The sequence below is a fragment of the Chiloscyllium plagiosum genome, unplaced genomic scaffold (genome assembly GCF_037043375.1).
Source record: "Chiloscyllium plagiosum isolate Xiang-an unplaced genomic scaffold, Cpla_swu_hap1 HiC_scaffold_16, whole genome shotgun sequence".
In the NCBI taxonomy this organism is placed as follows: domain Eukaryota; kingdom Metazoa; phylum Chordata; class Chondrichthyes; order Orectolobiformes; family Hemiscylliidae; genus Chiloscyllium; species Chiloscyllium plagiosum.
This window is the reverse complement of record NW_028270154.1, coordinates 52,412,548-52,435,035: the sequence shown is the minus strand read 5'-3', so window position 1 is coordinate 52,435,035 and position 22,488 is coordinate 52,412,548. Positions and strand designations below refer to the sequence as shown.

At 40.9% G+C, this 22,488-nt stretch overlaps 1 protein-coding gene across 1 annotated transcript; it reads right to left on the bottom strand.

The window, feature by feature from the left end:
• nop16 (NOP16 nucleolar protein homolog (yeast)) lies at nt 1–22,391 on the bottom strand. The gene is made up of 5 exons (XM_043703753.2): nt 22,210–22,391; nt 17,461–17,569; nt 9,414–9,480; nt 4,061–4,167; nt 1–466 (listed from the first exon to the last, which is right to left on the bottom strand). The coding sequence occupies exons 1-5, from the start codon at nt 22,314–22,316 to the stop codon at nt 326–328; spliced, it is 531 nt and encodes a 176-aa protein (XP_043559688.1). The 5' UTR covers nt 22,317–22,391; the 3' UTR covers nt 1–325.
• Nucleotides 22,392–22,488: the final 97 nt, after the last annotated feature.

Sequence of the window (22,488 nt, the reverse complement as noted above, 5' to 3'; positions counted from 1 at the left end):
CAATGTTATAAAATATTTTATTATAGTTTTGTATACAATAGTATATCTGCAAATCAAAATACATTTATAAACCTCAAAGAATCAAACTTAAACACATACTTCAGTCCTTGAAGCAATCAATTGTAGATCTGTAATTTTACTGACAACTGATAGGCCACACCACTCACTTCTAGGAATAGAAATTAACAAATAGGTACTGACCCTCTGTTATATGAATAATTCATTTGCAAGTGGAATAGTATGCAAGAGTTGAATTACAGAAGAAATTCCTTTCAAGACGGTATTTGCAGAATACTACAGTCCAAATTTTTAAAAAGATGCCATCTCAAGATGTGTCCATCTTTAGCTGCAAAGAATCAACCAAAGCACTGTATTCATCTGGATACCAACGTTTATAACATTCAATTTTTCTCCTGATTTGCTTTGGTGTGTCCTGGTAATAATTGATCTCATCTCTCGCCATTGCCTAAAAGAGAAAAATGAAAAGCACATGATCAATGGCTTGAATTTTAAAGAAACGATCATTGTAAATCAGTAAAAAGAATACTTAACAATATAGATCAAAGATTAAGTGTCCAAACCATGATCTATTTGAATAGTACAGTACAAAAGGAGGCATTTTAGCACATCAAGTCTACACTGTCAATAACTACCTACATCTTTCAAGCACTTGGCCTATAGCCTGGAATATTGTCACATTTCAACTGCTCAAAGTTATGTGATTTCCTGCCGTAATTACCCCTCACAGGCAGTGTATTCCAGATTCCTGCCATCCTTTTTGTCATTTACATAAATGACTTGGATGCGAGCATAAAAAGGTACAGTTAGTAAGTCTGCAGATGACTCCAAAATTGGAGATGAAGTGGACAGCGAAGAGGGTTACCTCAGATTACAACAGGATCTGGACCAGATGGGCCAATAGGCTGAGAAGTGGCAGATGGAGTTTAGTTCTGATAAATGTGAGGTGCTGCATGTTGGGAAAGCAAATCTTAGCGGGCCTTATACACCCCCCACCCAAACCTCCTCCCACACTCCCTGTTTTTGACATCTCTACTTAGAGGAACAACAACTTTCTTTCCAGCCTGTCCATGCCCCTTATACATTAAATCCCTTTCAGCATCCCCTGCTCTAAAGAAAGTAACAAGCTTAACCAGCCTCTCTTCATAACTTAAAAGTGTTCCATCCCAGGCAACATCCTGGTTAATCTCCTCTGCATCCATCCTCTCCTTACAATAGTATGGTGACCAGAAATGCACTTCAGCTGTGGCCTAATAAAAGTTTTGTACAGCTCTGATATAATGTCCTTGATCTTATAATCTGTCATGACTGATAAAAGGAAAGTGTCCCAAATATCTTAACTATTTCGCTGTCTTCAAGGATCTGTGGACAAGCGCTTCACAATCCCTCTGTTCTTCTGAGCTTTCTAGTGTCCTGCCATTCAATGGAGTATACCCTTGTGTTGTTACTCCTTTCAAAATGCATCATTGTACACTTATCAGGGTTAAATTCCATTTGCCATTAATCTGCCCATCTAACCAATTCATCTTTATCCTCCTGTATCTCAAAGCTTACTTCCTCACTGTCAACTATGCAACTAATTTTCTGTGGTACACCACTGGACACTGGTCTTAAGTTAAACAAATAGACTTTGACTATCACTCTGTCTCTTATCACTAAGATAATTTTGGATCCAACTTGCCAAGTTAGTCTGGATCCCATGTGGTTTTATTTCACTTAGACTTTGATTTTGCTGAAATAAATAAAACTACATCAACTGAACTACCTGGTCACCTCCTTGAAAAATTCAATTATTTTTTTTAAAGGCATGTCATCTCTCTGATAAAAGCCATGCTGACTATCCCTGATCAAACCTCCCATGATAGATGGTATAATTTGAATTCAATAAAGAACAATCTGGAATAAAATGCTAACCTAAGGGTGATCACCACCACTATTGTTTGATGTAAAATCTGCTGTCCTTACCTGACCTGGCCCACATTTGACTCCATACCCACAGCAATTGTTTGATTCTTAACTCCCTGCTGAACAATAAATGCTAGCCTAACCAGCAAACCCAGATCCCATGAATGAATTAAAATTGCTACAAGATCTGATCAAAAGCTAAGAATTCTATGGCAAGTATCTCCCCTCCATAGCACAAGACAGGAATGTGAAGGAATATTCTTCCTTTGCCTGGATAGGCGCAGTCCCACTAACACTGTTAAACGTTTAATAAAAAGCAGCCCACTTGATTGGATTGGAATCCATTTTCAACATTCATGCCCTTCAATACCAATGCATAGCAGCAGCAAAATGTACCATCTACAAGATGCACTGCAGAAACTTAGAGGTCTTTGGACAAGGTCCTCCAAACCTGTGGTCTCTACACAAAGATGGGATGATGCATTGGAACACCAACATCTGCAAGCTCCCCTTCAAGTCACACTTTATTCTGACTTGCAGCTATATGCCTGTTCCTCCACTGTCACTGGATCAAAATCTTGGAACTTCCTTCCTAACAGCATTGTGGGTTACCTACTCCCCAAGGACTGGAGCAGTTCAAGACACCAGCTCACCATCACCTGCTCCAGGGCAATTAGACAATAATTGTTGGCCTAGCCAGTAATGGTCTTTTGCCAAACCAAAACAAAATCATGATGAAAAATAATAAACTTGTGCATGAATAGTAATTAGATTAGATTACATTACAGTGTGGAAACAGGCCCTTCGGCCCAACAAGTCCACACCGACCCGCTGAAGCGCAACCCACCCATACCCCTACATTTACCCCTTACCTAACACTACGGGCAATTTAGCATAGCCAATTCACCTGACCTGCACATCTTTGGATTGTGGGAGGAAACCGGAGCACCCGGAGGAAACCCACGCAGACACGGGGAGAACGTGCAAACTCCACACAGTCAGTCGCCTGAGGCGGGAATTGAACCCGGGTCTCCGGCGCTATGAGGCAGCAGTGCTAACCACTGTGCCACCGTGCCGCCCACAATGGATATTGAAGTTTCAAAAGTTATGGACAACTGCATCAAGGCATTATTTCAACGAGCTACACTACACTGCAGCACCCAAGAACTACAAAATGCGAACAGAAACTGCCGATTCCTCAGAAACAAATCCAAACAACCAGACACAACACAACCAAAAACTACAGCCACATTACCCTACATGAAAAGCATACCAGAAATAACTTCCAAACTACTCAGACCCCTTGGCATCCGAATAGCCCACAAATCTACCAACTCACTTAAACAGCAACTAATGGATCCATTAGATCTACCAGCGCATCTAACGCCATTTACAAGATACCATGCAACAACTGTAAAAACACCACATCGGACAAACAAGTAGGAAACTTGCCACCAAGCTACATGAACACCAACAAGCTACCAAAAGACACGACCCATTATCACTAGTTTCTATACATACAGATAAAGGAGGACACTACTTTGATTGGGACAACACATATTCAAGGACAGGCGAAACAAAGACATGCATTAGAATTCTTAAAGGCATAGCATTCTAACCAGAACTCCATCAATAAACATATCGATTTAGATCCTATCTACTTTCCATCAGGATACAGAACAGGAAATAACATCACCTACCTTAAGAAACCAAGACCTATAAATAGAGAGCGGCGGGACATACCACCAGCACTTCACTGGAGACTCCCACTGATGTTACCTAGTATAGTGACGAAATGTCTGAAAACAAATCTTTTAGCTCAGTGAGCTCACTTGTCAACCTGAGCTACAAATCTTCTCATATTTTTATGAACAACTGTTTAATTTTCTACTTCTAGCATGGATTTTAGTTTTAGACTAATCTATATTTAATTTTTCTATTGAAAAATATCAGCTCCAATTTTAATTTAGTTTGTAAAACATGGGAACCGTTTTCTCTTATATGTGAAACACTGTATCCCACCACTTTGTCCGAGTCAATGAGTTATATTTAATATTTTGTGGTCAGGTTTGTATCCTGCGAACTCCACCTTTTTAAAGTGGAGTGGTGTTAAATTATTTTTATCGATATTTCATACCTTGTAATTGTCCTTGTAGTTCTCAATCATATACCGAGCATAATCAATTAATTCTCTGGAGAGGGTATTATTCTTTACTTCTGGGATGTTTGCTTCTGCTTCAAGCTCTATAATGGGGAAAGGTTTAGAAACTGTTTATATTTTACTTTGCAAAATTTCAAATTCACAAAATTAAGCAAGACCATTTAATATATTGCCATATGTGCATGTTTGAACATCACTTTTGTTGTTACCTAGACTATTTGAATTAATTAAACATTCCATCACTTAAAAATATGTTCTTACATCTTTTAGTTATATCCTCTAGTTTATATTTAAAAGGTTCCTAACCTCTCTGATGAAATGATCAACATTGCTAAAGTAAAGAAATACAGAAAAAAGTGTAGATAGTGTTCTGGGTAATGACCATCTCCAAGATGGCGGACAGGAAAATAAATTGCGGCTGTAAGAGCTGCTTCTTTTTTTGGTTATTTTAGGTGTTGGAGGTGATTTCCTCGAATTCCAGGACCAGCAATTACTGTTTTATATGCTGTTGTATTATTTTGGAACTTTGGGGGAAAAGATCAAAACAATGGCACTTTAAAAAAGGAGGAAGACAGACAGACCACATGGTCAGAGAAATAAACCTATGCAGTGAATTTGCATAGTTACTCCCTTTGCTGTTTTGAGTTCAAGTATCTCTGGACATTGGACTGCGTCTAGGAAAAGTTAACAAACAGTAAAATTCACGACTTGGAGATGCCGGTGTTGGACTGGGGTGTACAAAGTTAAAATCACACAACACCAGGTTATAGTCCAACAGGTTTAATTGGAAGCACTAGCTTTCACCTGATGAAGGAGCAGCGCTCTGAAAGCCAGTGTTTCCAATTAAACCTGTTGGACTATAACCTGATGGTTGTGAGATTTTTAGCTTAGTAAAATTCACAGCTGACCTTGGAGGAATCTGCGTGGGAGAGCACACAGCACAGGAGCTGGTAAGTGTAACCTTGCTGTAAATGTACAAGAGGGAGTAGAGTGGTCCTTTCTTGACTATGTTTTATTAAGATCTGTCTCTTCAGTAAATTTTAGAAATATAAACCATAAGTACTAAGTTAGCCTGGATTACTTTTTTTTCAGAGCATTAAGATGCTGCTATTTTCTGGGTTTGTAGATTGAGAAGGAGGAAAGATGTCCTTTAGTAAAACCAAGTGCTCTTCCTGTTGGATATGCAAGTTTAAGGAGTGTTTTCATGTTACTGATTATTATGTCTGCAGGAAGTGTCTTTAATTATGAATCCAATCAGATCGTATGGATCAATTGGAGTGGAGGTTAGAAGCAATAAGGAATTTATAAGACCTAAGGGGTGCGATGGATTGCAGTTTTAGGAAGAGAAAAGCTGCAGATACAGTCAAGTAGATGGGAGATAATGAGGAATGTTATGAAGTTGAAAGCATGAATTGTACCTATAAGACAGAGAGAATGCTGTTCTGAAGTGAGAGATTATAAACACCTGTGAGATGACTAGAGTTTACTGGAAAATTGAAATTATGTAACATTTGTCTGTGAAAGGGATACCTGAGTTTTGGTTGCTGTTTTGACAATAATTTGACCAATCAAGCTTAAATTATGCCCCAGGGTACTAAAACCCAATTGAATTTTGCCAACATCAAACCATCGTGACGATCTGATATTGAGGTTTTAAAATGCTGACATTTTGAAAATTGGATAGAGAGCAAATGCCATCGAGACAGAAAAGCCTGGAGATCTAATATCTTGCTCTCCAAGAAATTATGAAAACACTCTCTACCAAAGGTACCTTTTCATTTGAAACATACTTGCAGTAAAAAGCACAAAGACAACCCAGGGAGATCTTCAGCTGGAAGAAAGACACAGAAGATGACAGCTGAATAAAGTTGATGTAATTTTACTAAGTGTCTCATTGGAACAGTATATTGTTATACATTTGGAGGTAGATTAGAAGCAGTTAAGAGAAAGGGAGCTTAGAATTGTGAATAGCTGTTTAATGTTAGAGATTACGAGGCGAGGAGAATTTTCTAGGTGTTTGGTTTCACGTAATAGAGGGATTCACCTCCATGTCATAACAGGAAAGAGATTAATCATCGACTGGCACAGTTGGGAAAACGAGCAGGTCATACAGTCAGGGCTATCAGAAACAAAGCAGAGAACAAGGTAGGACTGGCTGTGAAGAGTTTGCACATTCTCCCCTGTCTGCGTGGGTTTCCTCTAGGTGCTCCGGTTTCCTCCCACAGTCCAACGATGTGCAGGTTAGGTGGATTCGCCATGCTAAAAAATGGTTCATAGTGTTCAGGAGTGTGTAGGTTAGGTGCATTTCTCAGCAAAAAATGCAGAGTAGTAGGAGAATAGGTTTGGGTGGGTTACTCTTCAGAGTGTCAGTGTGGACTTGTTGGGCCAAATGGCCTGTTTCCAGACTGTTGTAATTCTTTTAAAATAAGAAACTGCATTTATTTCAATGCCAGAGACCTCACAGGGAAGGCAGATAAACTCAGCGCATGGTTAGGAACATGGGACTGGGATACGATCGCAATTACAGAGACGTGTCTCAACCACGGACGGACAGGACTGGCAGCATTAGGTTCCAGAATAAAAATGCAATAGGAAGAACAGAAAGTGGGAGCGAAAGAGGAGGGGAATGACATTTTTGATAAGGGATAGCATTATGGCTGTATTTAGGGAAGATATTCCTGGGAATATATCCAGGGAAGTTGTTTGGGTGAAACTGAAAAATAAGAAAGGGATGATCACCTTATTGGGATTGTATTATAGACCCCCTAATAGTCAGCAGGAAATTGAGATCTCCTTACAAATTTGTTTCTCAATTATCTGTAAGAATAATCGGATGGCGACGTAAGAGATGTTATCTTTCCAAACATCGACTGGGATTGGTATGGTATTACGGGTTTAGACGGAGGGGAACTTGTTAAGTGTGTGCAAGAAAATTTTCTGATTCATTTTATGGATGTACTTACCAGGGAAAGGTGCAAAACTTGATTTACTCATGGGAAATAAGGCAGGGCAGGTGACGGAGATGTCAGTGGGGGGAGTTACTTAGGGGCCAGCGACTATAATTCTGTTAGTTTTAAAATAGTGATGGAAAAGGATAGACCGGATCTAAAAGTTGAAGTTCCAAATTGGAGGAAGGTCAATTTTGACAGTATTAGGCAAGAACTTTTAAAAGTTGATTGCAGGTAGATGTTTGCAGGCAAAGGGACGGCTGGAAAATGGGAAGCCTTCAAAAATGAGATAACAAAAGTCCAAAGACAATATATTCCCATTAAGGTAATTTGGTTAAGAAAAAGAAGGAAACATATGTCAGATGTAGACAGCAGAGATTGAGTGAATCCTTCGTGTATAAAGGCAACAGGAGTATACTTAAGAGGGAAATCAGGAGGGCAAAAGGGGACAGGAGATAGCTTTCGCAAATAGAGTTAAGGAGAATCCAAATGTTTTTACAAAGGACAAAAGGGTAAACTAGGGAGAGAACAGGGACCCTCAAAGATCAGCAAGGCAGCCTCTGTGTGGAACCAAAGGAGATGGGGGAGATACTAAATGAGTACTTTGCATCAGTGTTTACTGTGGAGAAGGACGTGGAAGACGTAAAATGTGGAGAAATAGATGGTGACATTTTGAAAAATATCCATAATACAGAGGTGGTGGTTCTGGATGTCGTAAATTGCATATAGGTGGTAAACCTCAGGGCCTGATCAGGTGTACCCTAGAATTCTGTGGGAAGCTAGGGCAGTGATTGTTGGCCTTTTGCTGAGATATGTGTATCATCGATAATCACAGATGAGGTGCCAGAAGACTGGAGGTTGTCTAACGTGTTGCCGCAATTTAAGAAAAGTGGTAAGAAAAAGTCAGGGAACTATAAACCGGTGAGCCTGACAATGGTGATGTAAAAGTTGTTGGAGGGAATCCTGAGGGACAGGATTTACGTGTACTTGGAAAGGCAGAGACTGTTTAGGGATAGTCAACATGGCTTTGTGTGTTGGAAATCATGTCTCAAACTTGATTTGAGTTTTTTGAAGAAATAATGAAGAGGATTGATGCTGGCAGAGCAGTGAAAGTGATCTATAGGGACTTCAAAGTTAAAAATTACATAACACCAAGTTATAGTCCAACAGATTTACTTGGAAGCACTAGTTTTCAGAGTGCTGCTCCTTCAGCAGGTGGTTGTCATAGGGACTTCAGTAAGGCATTTGACAAGGTTCCTCATGGTAGACTGGTTAGCAAGGTTAGATTTTATGGAATACAGGGAGAACTAGCTCAAACGTCAAAGACAAAGGGAGGTGGTGGAGGGTTGCTTTTCAGATTGGAACCCTGTGACCAGTGGTGTGCCACAAGGATCGGTGCTGAGTCCACTGCTTTTCATCATTTATGTAAATTATTTGAATGTGAACAAAGGGGCTATAGTTAGTAAGTTTGCAGATGACACCAACTTTGGAGGTGTAGTGGACAGCGAAGAAGATTACCTCAGAGTGGGCCAATGACTGAGGAGCGGCACATGGAATTTAATTTAGATAAGTGTGAGGTGCTGCATTTTGGAGAGGCAAATCAGAGCTAGACTTATATACTTAATGGTAAGGTCCTGGGGAGTATTGCTAAACAAAGAGACCCTAGAGTACAGGTTCATAGTTCCTTGAAAGTGGAGTTGCAGATAGATAGGATAGTGAAGTATGGTGTACTTTCCTTTATTGGTCAGAACATGTTTTGGAGTTAGGAGGTCATGTTGCAGCTGTACAGGACATTGGTTAGGCCACTTTTGGAATATTGTGTGCAATTCTGGTCTCCCTCCATCATCAGAAAAATGTTGTGAAACTTGAAAGGGTTCAGAAAAGACTTACAAGCATGTTGCCAGGGTAGACGGTTTGAGCTATACCGGAGGCTGTTTTCCCTGCAGCGTCAGAGGTTGAGGGGTGACCTTATAAAGATTTTACAAAATCGTGATGGGCATGATCAGGTAAATAGACAAGGTCTTTTCCCTGGGGTGGGGGAGTCTAGAAGTAGAGAGGGTGTTGGTTTTGGGAGAGAGGGAAAAAATTTAAAAGGGACCCAAGGGGCAACGTTTTCCACACAGAGGGTGGTGCATGTATGGAATGAGCTGCCAGAGGGAATGGTGGATGCTGGTAAAATTACAACATTTAAAAGGCATCTGGATGGGAAAATGAATAGGAAGGGTTTACACAGATATGGGCCAATTGCTGGTAAATGGGACTAGTTTAGATTTGGATAGTTGGTCAGCATGGATGAGTTGGACTGAAGGGTATGTTTCACATCTCTGACTCTATATGTTAGTACTAATAAGAATATCTAAAATGAAAAATTAGATACAAACCATTGATAACATATGGCTTAATAACAACTGGCTTCGCATTTATTGAGGCAGTTTCCATTTTATGTTGCTGTAAAACAAATTAAACAGAGGCAACTAAGAATAATTTGTACACTTTGTCATTATAATGCAGATTCACAAACTAGACAAACTAGTACTTGTAAGCACAAGATTTCAAATTATTGGGAACAAGTTAAACAATATTAATATAGGTGAAAGTCACAGCTAATTTGCAGACAAAAATATCCACAAAAAGGAATGACATGAATGACTAGTTACTTGTTTTGGATAATGTTTGCTCATTTAAAACTTTTGGATCAGTCAAAGGAATTCTCAGGTTTCTTGAACAGTCACCTGAACTGGAGGTGGAGGCCTGATTTGAAGTCTTACTGGCAGACCAACATTTCTTACAAACAAGCAATTCCTCGACAACAGGAAAAGCAGACTGAAGTTTTACTTCAGTACTTGCAATCAATCCAGAGGCAGGTGCATTTGCAATTAAACCAAGTCAACATTAACAGTGGATCACATTTAAAAAAATCAAAAAGCAAGTCTGTCTAGCTGCACCTAGAATGACATTTCCTCAGAACTACATTAAAGACAAGATTTTTAATAAGACTTATTGATAAATTTTCAGCACTCATAACATGTACAAGCCCGTTAAAGCCACAGTCCAGTTTCAGACAACCAATGCTCCACACCGATTTGGAGAAAGATCATAAATAAAGGGATTGGCAAAGGAAGAGAACAAATCTTCCATGTGCACGGATATGAACTAGCTTGGGGAATTTTAAAAAAATGTTTAATTATCCACAAATCTGTTTACTTGGGACGGGATATCATTAGAAGCAGTTATTTTTTTAAAAAAATAAAGTGACTCATGAACCAACCAACAATCACTGAAGCCCATGGAAAGTAGTATATTTACATTACCTTTAAGTAGAGCTGGTATAACTGTCCTCATGAAGCGGAGAAACTGGTTAAAGAAAGTGTTCTCATTTTGCAATACATTCAACAATATGGCTGAGTTGTTGGGAGTACAAATGAGAGAAACTAGCTTAATCATCTACCTATCATCTTTTAGGAGAAACCAAAGCTAGACTTTTCCCCTCAAAATGCTGAGAAGATAGCTTCAAAGAAATAAAAACTGAAGATCGGGCCTACCACTGTTTAATGTCTGATCTACATTTCCCTAGCTGCTTTCATACCAACATCATAAATTTATTCAACATAAAATGTTCACAGCAGAAAGGCCTAGATCCCCCGTGAACCTGCTGCCTCTTTACCTGTATTACAGCCATTTCACTGGGTTACCAAGGAAAAATAGTATTTAGTTTGAGGAAAGTGTAATAACTGACCTTAAGTACTTCCATTACATCTTCAACAAACAGCTACCAAAGCCTGGACTAGGCTGATCTTCAACCTTTTACTGACCCTTTAAAACAGGTCTCTCACAATCTCCTCTAGTTTTGCAGCGGTATTCCCATTTTATACCCAGCCTTTATGCAATGGCAATTGTAAATCACCGTTGTCCCAGAGGACCAAAATTGGTTTCTTTAGAGAGAAGATAACTGTTGGTGGGTTTAGCCTCAGTCACCGTGCCTCTGACAAGGGAAGAGGTTGAGTAGGTAAAGCCTCTTCGTGACATCGGACAGAACAAAAATTAATCCTGCATTGTTGGTGTCATTCTGCATTGTGAATTAGCCAATCCCCTACGTGTCAGGCATTCAAAAATTAGCAACATAAGCATGAGACTGAGCTCAGAAGATTTTCTTCATTTTAGGGACAAGTAATAAATCACTATGTAGATTACGCAGTCAGGACATCATGAAGTGATGTCCACATTTTATGATTACTACAAAGATTTCAGGAGTATTTCAGTGAATAACTAAGTCAGAGAAGATAGCAAGAGCTTGTTCACATGTATAAAAAGGTAGAGAGACAGGCCAAAGTAGACACATGCCTCTTACAGAATGAGTCTGAGGAAACAATAATGGGAGAACCAGGAAATGGTAGAAGACTTAAATTAGCATTTTGCATCAATCTTCACAGTAGAAGATGCTAATAGCACTCCAAAATTAATGAAATAATCAAGAGGTAAAAAGGGGGAAGAAAAATAAATACAATAACTATCATCAGAGCAATGGTACAATGAAAACTAAATCAGGCTAAAGGTCAATACGTCCTCCGAGCATTGTCGGATATTCAAAGAAGTAGTTACTGAAATACTGTATCACTGGCAGTAGTCTTCCAAAAACCCTTATATTCTGGAAAAGTCCCAGAGGATTGGAAAACTGCTAATGCAATACCTTTACAGAGTAACCTCAATTATCTGAATATCAGACTATTCGAAGAGGATTTCAAGGTCCCGTAAAAATGTTACATCAAAGAGGTAAGTGTATTTAATTTAACTGTACTTAAGAATATGTGAAAACACTGGCAAAAACAAAGAAACACAAGCAGCTCAAGCATCAGCGACCGAATACCTTTTAAGTAAGGGTTGTTACACGGCCCTTTGCAAAAGTAAGTGTTCCCGGCACTTTACCGGGCCGTTCATTTAAGAGAACGTAAACACATGCACGAGGCAGGGCTTCCGCCTTTCTATCGCAAGACTGAGTTCCTGGAAACTGATACCGTAAATGGTCTTGCCATCGTAGAGGCTGTTCGGGACCTTGTTTAATGCTGGGAATTCATTGTAAGGGTTTAGTTCTTCTCATTTTAACCTGTAATTTGCAGACTGCCAAAATTAGTTTATTTAAATGGCAAACTAGTTTAAATTATAGATTTAAACAAATTCTCTGGTAGAGCACTGCATTAGATCACTATGGCTTCTCCTAAGATAAAATAGATTATCCGAATAATCAATTATCCGAAAAAAATAGTGCCCGCCCATCTCATTCGGATAATCAAGGTTCCTCTGTATTTATAAAGAGAAAGGGTTTAAAAAATTACTTATATCAATTAGCTTTGAGCCCTCACTGATTTTACATTATTTTAATTTTATTCTTTTGTCAATCTGGGTTTGGAGCTGTGAACTGTAAGCTGCCAGATAAAAATGACTGTGTGTAACAACTTGTGTTAAGAGAAAAACAGACCAGAGAAGCTAATTTCAGATTAATTTCTGATCAAAAGGTTCTGCTGATTCTTGGTCACTGGGGAAGAATTTTGATAGTGGATAAGAGTGTTAAAGGCTGGGAATACTTACAATACTCTCAGATAAATTATTCTCTTAGAAGAATTTAGAATTTTGTTACCTTTCATAATCAGAACTCATGTAGAAGACCAAAGAGTAGCAACGACAAGACAAGCAGGTATAATGTCTGGAGATTATGAACTGATTCATGAAATTTTTTTCTGACATCCCCCACAAATTTGATAAGAATAAAAAGTGGGAGAAAGTGAAGGGAAGGCAGGTAGCCAGGATAGAGAATGAACAGAGGGAATACCCAAGATCTCCTTTTCAAATTAAGAAGGAAATTGCTGAGGTGGAGGTGATATTCAGAAGTTTAAATGTTTTTATTGTAATAAGTTGAGCTATGTGTATTCAGAATTTTGGAAATTGTGAAGAGGGACTTAAAGAAGTTAGTAAAATGAGAAGGGTCAAGAGAACACGAAAAGGGAACACCACAGACCAGGCTGTAGCTAGAACTATAAATGAAAAGACCAGAGGTGAATTCAGTTATTCATAAAGAAACGTGTAAGGTAGATAAGAGGTATGCAGGATTTTTGTTGAAAGAAAAGGCGACTCCTTTTTCTTCGGGTGTGGTAGCTAAACCTATAACCATACTAAGAGATATAGGGGGCAACACAATTAATTTTATTAGAGAAAGACAAGGTTTTCCCTTCACATAGTTCAATGGGAACTAAGTTAAAGAGATTGGTGGAAAATATATTCCAGTTCCATTATATAAAATTTCAACTGGAATGTAATTTGTTATCTGAAGAAGCAGTTCTTGGAGTAGTAAAAGAATTCCTTCTGGGTAATGATTTGGCAGCACTCTGGGTAGTAGCTTCATTCATAATTACAGAATATCCAAAGGAGGTACAAGAACCAGAACAACTGCAGGAACAGGTTCCTGATATCTTACTTTCACGTGTAGTAACCAGGGCAATGGTTAAAGAAATTCTGTGAATAAGGGTTGATGTGACACCATAAGCAAGTAAAAGGATAGCTGAAACCTTCCTAAAAAGTGAAGATAAACCAGATGGAGTGTTTGGTATGATGTCTCTAATTACAGCACAAAAAACAGATCCTCAATTATATAATTAACAGTCAGGCTCGACTAAGGTAGAAGGTGAAGAGGTTCCTATCTTAAGGATAAAGTGCTAATGAAGAAGTAGAGCTGCACTCACAGATGAGGAATGGTTGATTGTGCATCAGATAGTGGTATCACCTAGCTATTGTAGAGAAAATAAGAATGTACAGTTGTGTCAAGTACTGAAATGTTGGAGAGGCGGATGTAAAGCAAGATTGTCAGCCAAGGAGAAAAAGGCAATTACAAACTTCCTACTAATAGATTACCAAGTTTGGAAACATTAGAGAATTTAATCACTGTATTTTCATATCTGGAGAAAGACAGAGCGACATAGTGAGGTTGCTCAGAAAATATAACTATGTGTGCTAAAAATATACTTGGATGTACCACATTTACTGAACTTAACATTAATGGAGGTAATTCATACACAATAAAACAAAACCCATATCAGTTAAAGACAGAAAAACCCAAAAAAAGTTAGAGGAAATTAATACATGGTGGAGAATCAATTGATTGAACCAAGCCAGACTAGTTGAAGTTCTCCTGTAACACTGATTTCTAAACCAGAAGGTTCAATGACATTGTATGTAAACTGCAAGAAAGTGAGTGCAGTCACAAAGATGGTTTCATACCCTATTCGCAGACTAGAAGATTGCATTGATAGGGTTTGTATTCCACCATCCTTATGTAAAATTGATTTGTTAAAAGGATAATGGTAAGTACTGTTGGAGACAGCTAATAAAATGACCGCATTTGTCACACCTAGGGATTGCACAATGTCAGATTATGCCATTTGTATTTAAGAATGCCCCAGCCAGATTTCAAAAATTATGGAAGCTTGTTGTGGATGAAGTACTTCATTGTGCAGTTTACTTGGATGACATCATAGTATGTAATACCACATGGAAGGAACATATGGAATGGTTAGAAAACTTGTTTACACAATTACAGTTAGCAGGGACGGTGTTAAATCTCACAAAAAGTGAATTTGTAAAAGCCAAGGTGACATACTTAAGACACGTTGTAGATCAAAGGCAGGTGTCACCCAAAACAGCAAAAATAAAATCTTTAATTGACTTTCCCACCACTAAAATAAAAGTGAAGATTATAAGGTTCTTGGGAATGTGCAGATTTTATCAAAATCCATACTGAATTTTAGTACAATAGCTAAACCTTTGACTAATTTGCTTTAAAAACAAATGTAAGATCTTATGGTCTACAGAACACCAGAAAGTTTTGAAAAGCTAAAACCAATTTAAAGAGTGAACCTGTGTTAACTGTACCTGATTCTGACAAATAATTTAATTTTAGCAGCAGATGCTAGCCATTTAGGAATGAAGCATTTCTCTTCCAGGTTGGAATGGACAAGCCCACAGATTATTTTTCAAAAAAAAAAATTGAACCAATTTTGGAGGTGGCATTCTAACGGAAGCACTGACTGTGATAATAGCTCTTTAAATACTGATGTTTACATTCTACATGGCAACTTCGAAACTGTGGTGTTTATAATTGACTTTTATTGATAAATTTAAAAATTATAAAATGTAAGACTCCAGGATTGTTCAGCTGGAGTTCATATATGCAGCCTTTTAATATACAATCTATATGTATTTCTAGGAAAGAAAATGCAACTGCTGATGCCATATCCTGAATAGAAACTATTGTAAATTTGAGGGTTTGATGAAGGAAGTTGAATAGCAATTAAGATTCTGATGGGAGGAAGACTAAGCGTTGTGTGTTTTGTTTGATATTTAAATGTTATTGACCTTTAGGGTGTAGGTTTGCCAGCTGAGCTGTAGGTTTGATAATCAGACTTTTCATTACCTGGCGAGGTAACATCATCAGTGGTGACCTCCAAGTGAAGCAAAGCTGTTGTCTCCTGCTTTCTACTTATATGTTTGTCCTGGATGGGGTTCCTGGGGTTTGTGGTGATGTCATTTCCTAGATCTAGATCTAGGTGTTTTTTATGGCGTTGTGGTTGGAGTGCCAGGCCTCTAGGAATTCTCTGGCATGTCTTTGCTTAGCCTGTCCCAGGATAGATGTGTTGTCCCAGTCGAAATGGTGTTTTTTTTTCATCCGTGTGTAGTGTTATTGACCTAGTCATGGAATTCCTTTATTTTCCAAAAAACAATGCATGGATTGAGCGTGGAGGTATGTTAGAGCCCTCGTTGATTTTTCATTTATTTTGTTTTATTCTTTTATCAATTTTGGTTTGGAGCTGAGAACTGAGGATTGTTGGTAACAGCTTGTGTTAAAAAGAAAGTAGGCTAAGCAAGCTTTTGTTTGAGAGGCCAGGCTTGCAAATTATTTTCAGATTGATTCCTGATAAAAGATTCTGCAGACACCATCGCCAGGGAACAATATTATGTTTAAATAGATAGCAGAGTGTGGCTCGTAATGAGGTCAGTACATTTGGTTCTAGAAAAGATCTCACTGTGATAGAGATGGTAGATGTTCAATGCAAGGTTTGTTCAATGTTAATGAGGACCTCTTGGAGGAGTCTGTCAGCCTGTCAGGGAGTGGTCAGAGTTTGAATTGGGCTTTGGACTTCTGGGTTTTGTAACTTCAGGGAAAAGAAATCTACAGCAATGAGATTCGATAGCACCCTGCTTAAATTCTCATTAGCAGCTTTTGGAAGCAAAGAGAGTAGAAAATTAAGTTTCAAGTACTGTATTATATTTATTTGAATAAACTGTAAAAGGTGACCCTGATCTACATCTTCAGAAAAATAAACAAGAAACCATCATCAGTACCTATGGAACAATGCATAGCGAAAACCATTTAAGTAATCTTGGCAGTCTTGTTATTTTCTTTTATTTTATCCCGTAACTGTTATTGTTTGACTGTCCATTTTAAGCACCATTCACACAAAAGATAAAAGGTTTTTGGACTTTAGCTTAGACAAATTAGATTACTTTGTTGTTTAATTTTACTAAAGTTACTATATTGTTAATAAATTGCTAAGTCTTTTGTTTAATACAAACCAGTGTCTGGTGTTGTTTATTTGCAAAGTATCAAATAGGTTATTTAAATAAGGCTGATTAGGAATCGGGCGACGTCAATTCTGAGGATATGTGAAAGTTCTAATTTTACCGTGTTACAAATATAGAGGTAGAAAGACTGGTGTGGTTTAGCTGTCTGTCTCCATGTCATAATGAAAAGATGTAATAGCAGAGCAATTAGAAATACGTTGTATTATCAAGCAGTGTCAGAATGCCTTCACAAAAAAGAAATCATGTTTGACGAATTAAAAGTTCTTTGCGATGGTAATAAGCAAGATAGATAAAGGACAGTCACTGAATATAATAAATTTGGATTTCCAGAAGGTATTTGATGAGGTTTCACCTTAGGTTACTTAATTAGATAAGAGCCCATGGTATTAGAGGTAGTATATCAGCATGGATAGAGGACTGTCTAACGAATAACAGACAGAGTTGGCATGAGGGGCATTTTCAGCGGTAATCCTTCTGGCAACTTGTAACTAGCTAAGTGGCCACACTTATTTACAATATATATTAATGACTTGGTTAAAGAAAGTGAACGTGTTATTGCCAAGTTTGCAGATAACACAGAAATAGGCGAGAAGGCAAGTGCCTAGGATGACAAGAGTCTGCAGAGGGATAGATACTATATTCATAAATACACGTAATAATAAATTGCTATATTAGACAGATTAAGCAACTGGGGTAGATATTTAGCAGAGCAGATATGATAACAAAATTTGGCCATTCAGGCTATTATATTTCATGGTCTTATTGTCCTTAGTTTTTAAGCAAAATCACAGTTGTACACACCTTGTTCTTCTTAATGGGAATGGCACGGTTTGGGTCGGATGCTATACCCATGTCAGCCATATTCTGAGCAACTGATCTCTTGTTGTCCCATGCTTTTCTTATCAGTGCACTTAAAAAGAAAACTTGAATTAAACACTTTCTTCAGTTATTAAACAGATACATTTGTATAACTTGTCACAAAAAAATGCTATCTAGGGCATTCCAACAATAATTTTGTGACTATTGCAAATTAACATCACAACAGGGTAACCTACAATATTTCTAAGAGTGAACAATATTTCATTAATCTTGGCAGGAAAGTACAGCACCAGAAAGTACAGACGTTTATATGGCCAGTTACAGGAGCAAATTAACTTCATGCTCAACTATCTAATCATTTCTTTCCTTACAATATCTGCCCCACAACATCTGTCTTTAACTGAGCTATACAAGATGCTAAAGGTGATTGCTGAAAATGTGTTGCTGGAAAAGCGCAGCAGGTCAGGCAGCATCCAGGGAACAGGAGAATCGACGTTTCGGGCAGAAGCCCTTCTTCAGGAATGAGGAAAGTGTGTCCAGCAGGCTAAGATAAAAGGTAGGGAGGAGGGACTTGGGGGAGGGGCGTTAGAAATACGATAGGTGGAAGGAGGTCAAGGTGAGGGTGATAGGCCGGAGTGGGGTGGGGGCAGAGAGGTCAGGAAGAAGATTGCAGGTTAGGAAGGCGGTGCTGAGTTAGAGGGATTTGACTGAGACAAGGTGGGGGGAGGGGAAATGAAGAAACTGGAGAAATCTGAGTTCATCCCTTGTGGTTGGAGGGTTCCTAGGCAGAAGATGAAGCGCTCTTCCTCCAACCGTCGTGTTGCTATGGTCTGGCAATGGAGGAGTCCAAGGACCGGCATGTCCTTGGTGGAGTGGGAGGGGGAGTTAAAGTGTTGGGCTACGGGGTGGTTGGGTTGGTTGGTCCGGGTGTCCCAGAGGTGTTCTCTGAAACGTACCGCAAGTAGGCGGCCTGTCTCCCCATTTTAGAGGAGGCCACATCGGGTGCAGCGGATGCAATAGATGATGTGTGTGGAGGTGCAGGTGAATTTGTGGCGGATATGGAAGTATCCCTTGGGGCCTTGGAGGGAAGCAAGGGGGGAGGTGTGGGCGCAAGTTTTGCATTTCTTGCAGTTGCAGGGGAAGGTGCCGGGAGTGGAGGTTGGGTTGGTGAGGGGGGGGGTGTGGACCTGACGAGGGAGTCACAGAGGGAGTGGTCTTTTCAGAACGCTGATAGGGGAGGGAAATATATCCCTGGTGGTGGGGTCCGTTTGGAGGTGGCGGAAATGACGGCGGATGATACGCTGTACATGGAGGTTGGTGGGGTGGTAGGTGAGGACCAGTGGGGTTCTGTCCTGGTGGCGGTTGGAGGGGTGGGGCTCAAGGGCGGAGGAGCGGGAAGTGGACGAGATGCGGTGGAGGGCATCGTCGACCATGTCTGGGGGGAAATTATGGTCCTTGAAGAAGGAGGCCATCTGGGTTGTACGGATTTGGAACTGGTCCTCCTGGGAGCAGATGTGGCGGAGACGAAGGAATTGGGAATATGGGATGGCGTTTTTACAGGGGGCAGGGTGGGAGGAGGTGTAGTCTAGGTAGCTGTGGGAGTCGGTCGGTTTATAGTAAATGTCCATGTTGATTCGGTCGCCCGAGATAGAAATGGAAAGGTCTAGGAAGAGGAGAGAGGAGTCTGAGATGGTCCAGGTGAATTTGAGGTCAGGGTGAAAGGTGTTGGTAAAGTGGATGAACTGTTCAACCTCCTCGTGGGAGCACGAGGCAGCGCCGATATAGTCATCGATGTAGCGGAGGAAAAGGTGGGGGGTGGTGCCAGTGTAGCTGCGGAAGATGGACTGTTCCACATATCCTACGAAGAGGCAAGCATAGATGGGGCCCATGCGGGTGCCCATGGCTACTCCTTTGGTTTGGAGGAAGTGGGAGGATTGGAAAGAGAAGTTGTTCAGGGTGAGGACCAGTTCAGTCAGTCGAAGGAGGGCGTTAGTGGAAGGGTATTGGTTGGTACGGCGGGAAAGGAAGAAGCGGAGGGCTTTGAGTCCTTCGTGATGGGGGATAGAGGTGTACAGGGACTGGATGTCCATGGTGAAGATAAGGTATTGGGGACCGGGGAAGGGAAAATCATGGAGGAGGTGGGGGGCATGGGTGGTGTCCCGAACGTAGGTGGGGAGTTCTTGGAATAAGGGGGACAGGACCGTGTCGAGGTATGCAGAGGTGAGTTCGGTGGGGCAGGAGCAGGCTGAGACAATGGGTCGGCCGGGGCAGTCAGGTTTGTGGATTTTGGGCAGGAGGTAGAAATGGGCGGTGCGGGGTTGTGGGACTATGAGGTTGGAGGCGGTGGATGGGAGACTTGAAGAAGGAGGCAATCTGGGTTGTACGGATTTGGAACTGGTCCTCCCAGACATGGTCGACGATGCCCTCCACCGCATCTCTTCCACTTCCCGCTCCTCTGTCCTTGAGCCCCACCCCTCCAACCGCCACCAGGACAGAACCCCACTGGTCCTCACCTACCACCCCACCAACCTCCATGTACAGCGTATCATCCGCCGTCATTTCCGCCACCTCCAAACGGACCCCACCACCAGGGATATATTTCCCTCCCCTCCCCTATCAGCATTCCAAAAAGACCACTCCCTCCGTGACTCCCTCGTCAGGTCCACACCCCCCCACCAACCCAACCTCCACTCCCGGCACCTTCTCCTGCAACTGCAACATCTCCCCCCTTACTTCCCTCCAAGGCCCCAAGGGATACTTCCATATCCGCCACAAATTCACCTGCACCTCCACACACATCATCTATTGCATCCGCTGCACCCGATGTGGCCTCCTCAATATTGGGGCGACAGGCCGCCTACTTGCGGTACGTTTCAGAGAACACCTCTGGGACACCCGGACCAACCAACCCAACCACCCCGTGGCTCAACACTTCAACTCCCCCTCCCACTCCACCAAGGACATACAGGTCCTTGGACTCCTCCATCACCAGACCATAGCAACACGACGGTTGGAGGAAGAGCGCCTCATCTTCCGCCTAGGAACCCTCCAACCACAAGGGATTTCTCCAGTTTCCTTATTTCCCCTCCCCCCACGTTGTCTCAGTCAAATCCCTCGAACTCAGCAGCGCCTTCCTAACCTGCAATCTTCTTCCTGACCTCTCCGCCCCCACCCCACTCTGGCCTATCACCCTCACCTTGACCTCCTTCCTAGTTCTAGTTCTAATTCTGGACTCCCCGACCCCAGGGAAAAGACTTTGCCTATTTACCCTATCCATGCCCTTCAATTTTGTAAACCTCTATAAAGATCACCCCTCAGCCTCTGACGCTGCAAGGAAAATAGCCCCAGCCTGTTCAGCCTCTCCTTGTAGCTCAGATCCTCCAACCCTGGCAACATCCTTGTAAATCTTTTCTGAATCCTTTCAAGTTTCACAACATCTTTCCGATAGGAAGACCAGAATTGCACGCAATATTCCAACAGTGGCCTAACCAATGTCCTGTACAGCTGCAACATGACCTCCCAACTCCTGTACTCAATACTCTGACCAATAAAGGATAGCATACCAAACGCCTTCTTCACTATCCTATCTACCTGCGACTCCACTTTCAAGGAGCTATGAACCTGCACTCCAAGATCTCTTTTTTCAGCAACACTCCCTAGGACCTTACCATTAAGTGTATGAGTCCTGATCTTTTTTGCTGCAGGCCCTGCCACAAGTACTGTCTCACCTCTAATTGGTTCACAGTGGTGTAAACATATTGTTCAAAAAAAACGAAACTAATGGTCAGCTAATCTATTTTAGATATCATTTGCAGAACATTTGTTTATGGCTGACATGAACTCATGTAACAGTGTTTACATGTCCTGCATTCCTTTTAGCGCTGAAAATGTGTTGCTGGAAAAGCGCAGCAGGTCAGGCAGCATCCAGGGAACAGGAGAAACGTCGATTCTCCTGTTCCCTGGATGCTGCCTGACCTGCTGCGCTTTTCCAGCAACACATTTTCAGCTCTGATCTCCAGCATCTGCAGACCTCACTTTCTCCTGCATTCCTTTTACCCAACCCCATATAGTGTACATATTCCTTTAATCCTTTTATTAAATGCTCAATGCCTTCTCAATAATGGTTAGGATACGAGAGATTCGCTGGTTCAGGAAAGTCGTTTAGGAATGTAAATTTGTACATAACAAGTCTAGGCTTCTTTTGACTCCAGACCCACAGCACTGTGGATACCTCTTAACTGCACTCTGGGCAATCAGGTACGGACAATAAAGGGTTGTCTAGTCAGCAACGCGTCCAGGCCATGAACAAGTTTAGATCAGGAGCTGTACGAGCAGAAGTAGACCATTCGGCCGATCGTATCTGTTTTGCCCTTCTCTAAGATCATGGCTGATCGGACAGTCCTCAACTCCACTTCCCTGCCTTTACCCCAGAATTCTCGATTATCTTGCTGATTAAAAATCCATCTCTCACTCACTGGAAAATGCCCTACTCTTCTGTACCACCTGATTCAAACATGGCGCCACTAACAACGTGACACCAGTTCACTGAGAGAAACAGGCGGCTACTCAACACACAAAACAAAAAAAAACCAAGCGGTAAAAGCTCAATAAAATGAAACCAACGCCCGGTGATAATTCTTCATAAACTATCACCGTCCATTTTAGAATCAGAGTGATTGAAGGAGCCACTGACAGGGTTTCTGTGGGAGGAGAAGCCTCTCCTACACTCACCACTCGATCCGCGGATTTTCTTTCTTCTGCATCCTCCGTTTGAGTCTTTTCCGATTGATATTATAATTGAACTTCTTCCTTCTGTTTTTCCCTTTTGCGTTCGGCATCTTTGAAAAAACGATCCACACGAACTCAGCAACACGCGTCTACACACCACCTGAACTCTGACCCTTGTCCTCTGACCCTGCCCAGGTCCTGAATACCGCTTTATCAAAATGAGAAATTGTATTTCTGTTAGTAATTTGATCATTACTCTTCGATGCTATTTTTGATAAAATA